Source organism: Hipposideros armiger, unplaced genomic scaffold, assembly GCF_001890085.2.
Source record: "Hipposideros armiger isolate ML-2016 unplaced genomic scaffold, ASM189008v1 scaffold_48, whole genome shotgun sequence".
Classification (NCBI taxonomy): domain Eukaryota; kingdom Metazoa; phylum Chordata; class Mammalia; order Chiroptera; family Hipposideridae; genus Hipposideros; species Hipposideros armiger.
In genome coordinates this window covers 315,408-325,579 of record NW_017731398.1, presented here as the reverse complement: position 1 = coordinate 325,579, position 10,172 = coordinate 315,408, and the positions used below count along the sequence as shown (strand labels likewise).

The window sequence follows — 10,172 nt, the reverse complement described above, 5'->3', positions numbered from 1 at the left end:
GGGGGGGGGGGGGGGGGAGGACCAGGGAGAGGGGCACGGAACAGGGGTGCTTCCTGGCTCCCTGAAGGTGGAGCCAGCCTCAGCTTGGAAGAGGAGGAGGCTTGGGCAACAGTGTGTTTCAGGCAGAGAAAGGTGAGGAAAGGTGGGGTACCTGTGATTAGTCCAGGTTATGCAGGGCCCGTTTAACGTTTTTTCCCCTTAAGGTTTAGAATCTCAAGGGCAGTGGGGGGGCTTTTGGGGGGCAATTCTAATCAGACGTTTGGATGGTGTTTGCATTTTTGAAAGATGCCCCTGGTTGCTGTGTCAGAGGGCTCAAAGAGACAGACCAGTGAGGGGCTGGTAAAGATCATTCTATTAAGATGTCACCGGCCAGGACCAGGGCTTTTGCATAAAATGGGGAGAAACAGGTGAACTTGAGAAATTCAGTAGCCCCCCCCCTTTAGCTGTGGTTTTAGTCATCCATGGTTAACTGTGGTCTGAAAATATTAAATGGAAAATTCCAAAAATAAACCGCTGGTAAGTTTTAACTTGTACGTCATTTTGAGTAACGTGATGAAATCTCGTGATGTCTTTCTCCAGCCATCTTGGATGTGAGTCAGTGTTTTAAAAAATAACACCTGTGAAGCGCAGTAAAGCAAGGTGTAATAAGTGAGGTAAACCTGTGAAAATAAAGGGCCTCCACATGTGGGCGCTCCCTGCATAAATGGTCGTGGTATCAGTGTTGTGTTCACGTGACCCTTATTTTACTTAAGGGCCCCAACGTGCAACAGGAGTCATGCTGGCAATATGGGAAGCCGTAAGGGCTTCATTTAAGTGAAAAGGTGAAAATTCTTGACTTAATCAGGAAAGAAAAATATCGTATGCTTAGGTTCGAAGATCGACAGTAGGAATGAGCCTGCTGTGGAATTGTGAAGAAGGAAAACAATTCATGTTAGTTTTTGCTGTCGCACCTCAAACTGCAAGAGTTAACGGCCATAGTGTGTGGTAAGTGCCAGATAATTGGATGAGCTAGGGCCTTATTTTGCCAGTGACGAAAGCCATAAAATGTTACTGTGTAGGACTGTTGCGTGGTCCTGGCAGCTTGGGGGCACCAGGCTGGGGCACAAGGACGTGAACTTTGGCCAACACCCCCCCACCCCCCTCCCGTATCCATCCAAGGTCAGGAGCTGTAGGATCTGGCTCTAGGTCACTTGCAGGGTGAGTCCAGCCTCTAGAGCACAGGTGCTCATGGCACGGGCCTCTTCCTCTCCGCAGGGCCTGGAGTATCCCTCCCTCAACATGGGGCTGGAGGCCCCCAGACTGCCAGGGGCCGAGGAAGCCCCGGTGAGGGTGGCCCTGCGAGTCCGCCCACTGCTGCCCAAGGAGCTGCTGCACGGGCACCAGAGCTGCCTGAGGGCGGAGCCGGGGCATGGCCGTGTCACCCTGGGCCGAGACCGCCATTTCGGCTTCCATGTGGTGCTGGACGAGGACGCTGGGCAGGAAGCTGTGTACCAGGCCTGCGTGCAGCCCCTCCTGGAGGCTTTCTTCGAGGGCTTCAATGCCACCGTCTTTGCCTACGGTCAGACAGGCTCTGGGAAGACCTACACCATGGGGGAGGCCAGTGTGGGTGAGTGACCCTGCCCAGGACCCCGTGCCCATGTGGAGGGGCCTCAGTGGCTGCTGAGTTTCTGCCCAGCCCTCTCGCTGCCATTTCCTGTTGGAAGTGGGGATGCTGGGGGAGGGGGAGCAGTTTTCTGAACACATCTGGAGCCCAGGGTGGGACCAGCCGTGCCAATGGGCTGGGCAGGGCAGGAAGGAAGGGTCCTTGGAGTCGTGCATGGCTTCAGCTCCATAGAGATGGGACCACACTGTCTGGTTCTGGGGACCTTGGGGAGTGGGCTTGTCTCTGGAGGTGGTCAGGATGGCTGTCAAGAGTCGGGAATCCATGTTCTAGTTGGAGTGGTTGGCATGGGGACTGTCCTGGCAGAGCTGTGCTCTGGCGGCTGCATGGCAGGCCTGGGGCATTGAGTCTCTGGGGGAGACACTTGGTGCCAGTTGAAGGGATTGCCCATTTTAAGGCACGTGAATGCTTTCTCTTAGGTTATAAAAGTGTACTTGTTTGTCCTGGAACGTTAGGAAAATACAGAAAAACACATGCACAAAGTAAGATTTACTTGATCATTTCCTTTCAGAAATCACTCACCCTATTACCGGTCCAGTTTCTTTCTCTTTGAAAATTATACTTTTTTAAAAAAAAAAGGTTACGTTGTACGTGTTCTTCTGTGTGTTATGTTTTCTTAATATATCATGAACATCTCTATATCATTAGGTATTCTTCAATCTAATTTTTTTAATGGCTGCCTGACATTCCATTATGAATATAAGGTGATTTTATTTAACCAGATCCCCTATTGGATCTTAGGATTGGACACTTGGGATGTTTGGGTTTTGTTTTTGTTTTTGTTTTTTTTAGGTTATGAGGAAGAGTGCTGCTCTGAACATCCACTTACTACTTCCTTGGGATAAATTTAGGAAGTCCTTTAGATAACTAACTATGACTATGATAATGAGCTCCCTGTCTTGGGAAGTAATCAAGCCAAGGGTATCTGATGATCTGGCAGGAATGTAGTGAAAGGGATGCTTATATCGTGAAAGGGATTGGTTGACCCATGAGAGTTTGTTTCCAACTCTGAAATTCTATGATTCTGCCTGACACCCCCTTTCCCCCCTGGAGCATGGCCTGACTCAGGCTGCCTAGCCCCGCCTGGCCTCTGCTGCTGCCTTCTCCACACTAGAGCCCCATCCAGACGCTGGCAGGGGCCCTGGGGCCTTGGATGTCCAGCTGAAGGCACGGTGGTGTCTCCCCAGCCTCCCTTCACGAGGATGAGCAGGGCATCATCCCACGGGCCATGGCCGAGGCCTTCAAGCTTATTGATGAGAATGATCTGCTTGACTGTCTCGTGCACGTGTCGTATCTGGAAGTGTACAAGGAGGAGTTCCGAGACCTGCTTGAGGTGGGCACTGCCAGCCGTGACATCCAGCTTCGGGAAGACGACCGTGGGAACGTTGGTGAGGCAGCCAGGGTCCTCCGCTGACGGGAAGCTTCGCCTGCCGATGGGTGGCTTACCTGTCTGGGAGGGAGACCTAACTGGGAAACCCTGTTGTGTGCCCACAGTGCTGTGTGGGGTGAAGGAAGTGGACGTGGAGGGCCTGGACGAGGTGCTGAGCGTCCTGGAGATGGGCAACGCCGCGCGGCACACGGGAGCCACACACCTCAACCGCCTGTCCAGCCGCTCACATACGGTCTTCACCGTGACCCTGGAGCAGCGGGGGCGCACCCCCAGCCGCCTGCCCCGCCCTGCCGCGGGCCAGCTGCTGGTCTCCAAGTTCCACTTCGTGGACCTGGCAGGCTCGGAGAGGGTGCTCAAGACGGGCAGCACTGGAGAGCGCCTCAAGGAGAGCATTCAGATCAATAGCAGCCTCCTGGCTCTGGGCAACGTCATCAGCGCCCTGGGGGACCCCCAGCGCCGTGGCAGCCACATCCCCTACCGGGACTCCAAGATCACCCGGTGAGCCCACGGGGGGAAGGGGCCCTGGGAGCCACTTATGTGGCTTCTAGGTGTACCTGGGGGGAGGCAAGTAAGGGGTGGGGCTTTTGGGGTGCGCAGTCCATGCATGCCGAGGATCAGGCCCTGTGGGGGGCCCCTGATGCACCTGCCTGGCATCCCCAGGATCCTCAAAGACTCGCTGGGCGGGAATGCCAAGACGGTGATGATTGCCTGCGTGAGCCCCTCCTCCTCCGACTTTGATGAGACCCTCAACACCCTCAACTACGCCAGCCGCGCCCAGAATATCCGCAACCGTGCCACCATCAACTGGCGGCCCGAGGCCGAGCGCGTGCCTGAGGAAGCGGCCTGCGCGCGGGGTCCTCCTCGGCACCGCTCGGAGACGCGCATCATCCACCGTGGCCGGCGCCCCCCGGGCCCGGCTGCCGCCCCCGCCACGGCGGCTGCCCGCCTGGGCGCCGAGTGCGCACGCTACCGGGCCCGCACCGACGCTGCCTACAGCCTCCTGCGTGAGCTGCAGGCCCAGCCCGGGCTGCCTGGCGCCGCTGTCCGCAAGGTGCGCGACTGGCTGTGCGCAGTCGAGGGCGAGCGCAGCGCCCTGAGCTCCGCTTCTGGGCCCGACAGCGGCATCGAGAGCGCCTCCACCGCGGAGGAGCAGGCCACTCAGGGGCTCTGCGGCAGAAAGGTGGCCAAGGGCCAGGTGTGGCCTTGGGGGGGAGCGGGACGGGGAAGGGAGGAGATCTCTGGACAGCCAGCAGTGCCCCTGCCCCCTGTCCATTAGCAGAGCACTTTGGGGATTCAGAGGCACTTGTGCTGACGATGATCGTGGTCACTTTTGGTAACATCACCCAGCCTCAGGGTCTCTAAAATAGGGGTGATATTGACATTGGTATCTGCCTCCTGGGGGTGATGTAAGGGCTGAAAGTGTAACATGCACGCAGCACGCTGATGAAGGCTCAGTAAGTTGTTTGTAATAATAGTGGTGATGTTCTTGTTAATAAAAGCAATAATTACGAGAGATGGCCCAAACGGCTTGCAGAGGGGACCACAGTCCAGCTGGGGTCTGGGACCCCCTAGCAGGGCAGAGAGGGCCAGTGTGTACCAGGGACAGGCAGGCTGGTCCTGCCAGCTCCGGGTGCTGAAACCCCTTTGACTTCCCCATAGGAAGACGAGGGGGCGCTGCTGGCCCTGCAGAGTCAGGTAGCCAGGCTGGAGGAAGAGAACCGAGACTTTCTGGCTGCACTGGAGGACGCCATGGAGCAGTACAAGCTGCAGGTGGGGCCGCCCCTTCCACGGTGGGGAGAAGGCTCCCTTGAGATGAAAGTGAGCTGAGTTTTCCTGGGGTGAGAGGAAATCGGCCATGGGGCATTCCGGCAGGGTGGGTAGAGATGGGGGCATGCACAAATGAGCACAAGTGTGGAGGTGAGGAACACAATAGTGCGGGCGGGTGTGCAGTATGGTCATGAGTGAGGAGGGGCAGTTGGAGTCAGACCCCTTTATCCCAAGGTAACTGGGCCAGCATTGCTCCTGACGCCCTCTGGTGGCAGTGATCGGCATGGGCGTGGAGGACTGGTGTGGAGGGAGTGCTAGGCGGCTGGTGGTGTGAGAGCTTGAGCCTGAACTAGTACAGTGTGGGTGGGTGGGTGGGTAGGGTGGGGACCAAGAGGCGGTTAGAGGTATTTGGCCCTCCTCAGTTGTGGCCCAGACGAAGCGGGTATCCCCAGACCTCTCCCTCAGTCCCCTGCACCTCTGCCTGTCCACCTCTCTGCAGCGTCCCTTCCCCTATCTGTCCCCCATCAGCACCTGGGCCATGTCTTGCAGAGCGACCGTCTGCGTGAGCAGCAGGAGGAGATGGCCGAGCTGCGGCTAAGACTAGAGCTGGTGCGGCCTGGCTGGGGAGCCCCAGGGCTCCTGCAGGACCTGCCTTCTGGGTCCTTTGTGCCTCGGCCTCACACAGCTCCCCTGGGGGGTGCCCACACCCAGGTGCTGGGCATGGTGCCCGCTGCCTGCCTTCCTGGAGCTGAAGTTGGCCCTGAGAACTGGGGAGAGGTGAGGAAGTGGCGAGGCTGGGCATCTGCTGGGTCTGTTGGATTGGGTAGGCTCAGGCAGGGGAAGGGCGATACTGGAGAATGTCCCTCACCCCATGCTCTCATGGGCGCAGCTGTGAAGCGCCCCATTTGGGTGACTAGGGTGACTCTGTAGGGGGTTCTGGCTTCCAGCACTGGATGGGAAGCTTGCATACTTCCAGAGATGGGAAGCTCATCACCTCTGAGGCCTCCCCCTCTGTCTTTGGATGGCTCTCTCTTTGCAAGTTTACTATTCCATGAGCCCTAAGCTCCCTGCACCTGGTCTCCTTCTAGTTCTGTCACATGGGGCCTTTTGGACAAAGGCTGCTCCTGGATCTGCCTGAAAGCTCTGGGTCATGTCAGCTCTCAAGTCCTGAGGGACTGAGGAGAGGGAAGCTGTGGGTTTGACAGAAGTCTGTTACGAAGCCACCACTTTGGCTAGGTGGTGGTAGCAAGATAAGACTTGGGTGCAGGTGACCTGTGTGTGAGGTCTGACAATTAAGTTCGTGAACTCATGCTAGAAAAAGTGCTCCATACCTCATTGCTGAATATCACTACAGTCCCCTTCAAAGTACTCCCCCTGGGAAGCTATGCACCAGCGCCAGTGCCTAGTCCACCCTTCAAAGCAACTTTGGAACTCTTTTTCTGGAATGGCCATCAGAGCTGTTGTCGTATTACCCTTGATGTCCTGAATGTCATCAAAATGTCTTCCTTTCAATATATCCTTTATCTTCGGATCAAGAAAGAAGTCATTGGGGGCCAGATCAGGTGAGTAGGGAGGATATTCCAATAGTTATTTGTTTACTGGCTAAAAACTCCCTCCTAGACAGTGCCGTGTGAGCTGGTGCATTGTCGTGATGCAAGAGCCATGAATTGTTGCCAAGAAGTTCAGGTCGTCTAACTTCCATGCAGCCTTTTCAGCACTTCCAAATAGTAAACTTGGTTAACTCTTTGTCCAGGTGGTACAAATTCATAATGAATAATCTCTGATATCAAAAAAGGTCAACATCGTTGCAACAAAGTTTGAGAACTTAATTGTCAAACCTCGTACACGATAGAAACAGCAGATGGTCACATGAGAGCACCAGGTGCTATGGGAACCAGGGAGGGCGCAATGGGGGGGGGGAGCTCCTGCTCGGATGTGAGCTTGGAAAGGCCTCTTTGAGGGGTCACTTGAGCTAGGTCTCAAAGGTAAAATAGAGCTTGCGGTAGAGGTGTGAGGCGGGCACGCACGGCAGGGCATAGGTGGGAGCAGAGACTTGCTGATGGGAATGGCGGATAGAGGAGGCCCTAGAGGCTTCCTGTCCTGAAACCCTGACACTCCCCTAGCAGGTGACAAATGGCCGGGAGACTGGAGCCAAGTTGCTGGAGGAGGTCGACAGGCTGGAAAGTGGCTCTTCAGCTGCATCGGAGGAAGAGGGGGACGAAGGGGAGGAGGAGCCACCCCCCCCACGGACCCTGCACCTGCGTAGGTGAGTAGGACCCACTGCCGACCAGACAGGGACCGGGTCAGGGCCTGGGCTGAGAGGACCCTGTGGCCTCGGGGTGCCCTCACGTACGTCACACTGGCCGGCCCTTGAAGGGAGAGCAGACGGGAGCTGTGGGACCTGAACAAAGTTCTTGGGGTAGGTGTGTTGCGGAGCGGGCCAGCCTTCCTTGTTCTCAGTCTCCAAGGTGGTCCTCGGTGCCCCCCAGCTGCCCCGTACCCTCTAGGCTTGGCCTCTGGCCTCAGGTTCTGCCGGGCTGACACCCCGGGGCTCCATTGACCCTGGGGGGATGAAAGGCCGGTGGCCTGTCTTCCTCCCTCTGGTCCAGGAGGTGACTGGGCTGCGGGGAGGTACAGGCGCCTGTTCTGCCCTCCAGAAATGGGATCAGCAACTGGACCCAGAGGGAGGAGGCAGGCCCAGGGAGTCCGCCCAGCAGGAAGGACCCAGAGCTTGGCCCTGAGGAGCTGGGTGCAGCCATCCTGGAGCCCAGAGGTGGGCTTGGTGGGATGCAGGGGGCCCTGGCCCCTCCTCTCCTCCGCGGTCCCTGACTGGCTCCCCTGGACACTACACACCTCATCCCGGCCCGCCCCTGCCCAGGGCATGCTTCTCCCCTCGCCCCCTGTGCCTCTCCCACCGTGGGCTGGGGCAGCAGCCTTGACAGCGGCTCTTCTACAGTGGTTCGTGGGAGCAAGGCCCAGGCTCGGCCCCGGCAGGTCCCCGCTGCCTCCGAGTGGCGGCTGGCCCAAGCCCAGCAGAAGATCCGAGAGCTGGCCATCAACATCCGCATGAAGGAGGAGCTCATTGGGGAGCTGGTCCGTACAGGTGAGGGGCGGGCACTGGGGTGGCCCCTCACCTGAAGGGGTTCGGAGCAGGGGCCAGGCGGCCTCGGTTTGATGCCCAGCTCAGCCTCTTTCAGCTGTGTGACCTTAAAAGCAAGTAGGATAACCCCTCGGTGCCTCAGTTTTCTCACCTCTAAAACGGGGATAGTAATGGTACCGGCTTCACAGGGTTGTCGTGAGGACAGAATGAGTTAATTCAGGTAAAGTGCTTAGAATAGCTCTCAGGAAGCGTTACCTGTAGTATTTACCCAGTGCCTGCTGTGTATCAGGCGCTGGGCACAGAATCTCTCAGTCCTGGGGAGCACACAGGGTTCCCAAATCATGCCACGTTTACTACTGGTGATACGGGGTAGGGGGTGATTTTAAATGGTTTGAACCCGTCAACCTTTATTAAAAGCACAAGTTTAGTATAAAATGCAGTATGAAAAACTTCAAACAGAAAATAGTACAGTGCGTCTCCAGAGACCCATCACCAAGGTTAGCAGTTACCAAGATTCTCCAACATGTTTTATCCCTCCTTTCATGGCTGAAATACATATATACTGGGAGTGCAAAAAAAAAAGTATACAAGTGGGCACTTTGATCAGCGTTGCTCAAGCAGTGGTTCGCCGTCATCAGAAGTGTCTGGACACTGATGGGAACCACTTTGAGCACCTCTTGTCATTGCAGAAGTCAAACGTGACTTGTATTCATCTTTCGTTACTGGTATGTATTGAGTATTACAATTTTAATAGTTTTCTTCTTTCTTAAAATGTGTATACATTTACAGTGGAAGTAACAGTGGTTAATAACATTATATAAGTTAAGCTTCAGGTGTACGATTCTATAATACATGACCTGAATATTGCCTTCTGCGCTCACCTCCCAATGTCTAATCTCCTTCCGTCACCATATATTTGACCACCTCCTCCATCTTCATCCTTCCTGTCTGGTCACCTCCATGCTGTTGCCTGTGTCTATGAGTTGGTTGCTCTGTTCTATAGCCCAGATATAAGTGAAATCCTATGATTCTTGTCCTTTTCCATCTGACTTATTTCACTTCGCATGATACTCTCAAGGTCCATCACTGTTGTGGCAAATGACAACATTTCATCATTTTTGATGGCTGAGTAGTATTTCATTGTATATATGTGCCACCTCTTCTTTATCGAATCCTCTATCGAAGGACACTTCAGTTTCCACGTGTTGGCCCCCGTAAATGCTGCAACGAACATGGGGGTATGTATATCGTTATAAATAAATGTGTTCCAGTTTTGGGGGGCATATACCCAGCACAGGGATTGCTGGGTCATATGGTAATTCTATTCTTAATTTTTTGAGGAACCTCCACACTGCCTTCCATAGCGGCTGCACCAATCTGCATTCCCACCAACAATGTATGAGGGTTCCTTTTCTCCACAGCCTCTCCAACCTTGTTATTGTCTTATTAATATCAATTCTGATAGATGTGAAGTGATAGCTCATTGTGGTTTTGATTTGCGTTTCCCTGATGAGTGACATTGAGTATCTTTTCCTATGTCTGTTGGTCATTTGTATGTCTTCTTGGGAAAAGTGCCTGTTCAGGTCATGCCCATTTTTTTTTTTAAGGTTTTAATTAAAATATAGATAACATACAATATTACATTAGTTTCAGGTGTACACGATAGCTACGCAAGATTGATATACATAAATAAGTGATCACCATAAGTCCAGCAACCACCTGACACTGTACCATACTATCACAATATTATTGACTATATTCCCCATGTTGTACAGTCTATCCCCGACTTGTTTTATACCTGGAACTTTGAGCCTCTTGTTTCTCTTCACCTTCCCCCGCCCCCTTTTTAATTTTTCAATTCCAGTTGACAATATTGTATATTAATTTCAGGTGTTCAGCATAGTGGTTAGACATTTATATAATTTAAGAAGTGACCCCTGATGGGTACTCACGTGGCACTATACATAGTTATTACCTTCTTATTCATTATATTCCCTATGCTTTACATCCCTGTGACTGTTTTGTAACTTTCAGTTTGTACCTCTTAATCCCGTCACCTTTTTCACCCTCTCCCCCAATCCCATCTCTCACCCCAATAAATCGAGTAGCCACATGACACTATAGTTATTATAATATTAATGACTATTTTTTTATGCTAAACACCACATCCCCATGACTACTTTGTAACAGCTACTTTATACTTCTTAATTCCTTCCCCTATTTTTTTTTTTTTAAGATTTTTATTGGGTAATTGG

The 10,172-nt window shown here is 53.7% G+C and overlaps 1 protein-coding gene across 2 annotated transcripts in view; it reads left to right on the top strand.

The window, feature by feature from the left end:
• The window catches only part of KIF7 (kinesin family member 7), a 41,729-nt gene that overhangs the window by 1,454 nt on the left and 30,103 nt on the right, over positions 1 to 10,172 (top strand). Inside the window, exons 2-10 of one of the 2 annotated variants that reach the window (XM_019640089.1) lie at positions 1,255 to 1,606; positions 2,848 to 3,048; positions 3,155 to 3,548; positions 3,711 to 4,230; positions 4,710 to 4,820; positions 5,367 to 5,594; positions 6,941 to 7,083; positions 7,475 to 7,590; positions 7,774 to 7,920. In XM_019640089.1, the coding sequence (XP_019495634.1) occupies positions 1,279 to 1,606; positions 2,848 to 3,048; positions 3,155 to 3,548; positions 3,711 to 4,230; positions 4,710 to 4,820; positions 5,367 to 5,594; positions 6,941 to 7,083; positions 7,475 to 7,590; positions 7,774 to 7,920 (2,188 nt within the window). In that variant the 5' untranslated portion in view covers positions 1,255 to 1,278. Of the gene's footprint in view, positions 1 to 1,254; positions 1,607 to 2,847; positions 3,049 to 3,154; positions 3,549 to 3,710; positions 4,246 to 4,709; positions 4,821 to 5,345; positions 5,595 to 6,940; positions 7,084 to 7,474; positions 7,591 to 7,773; positions 7,921 to 10,172 lie in introns of both variants that reach the window. The other variant, XM_019640088.1, reaches the window with a different exon arrangement.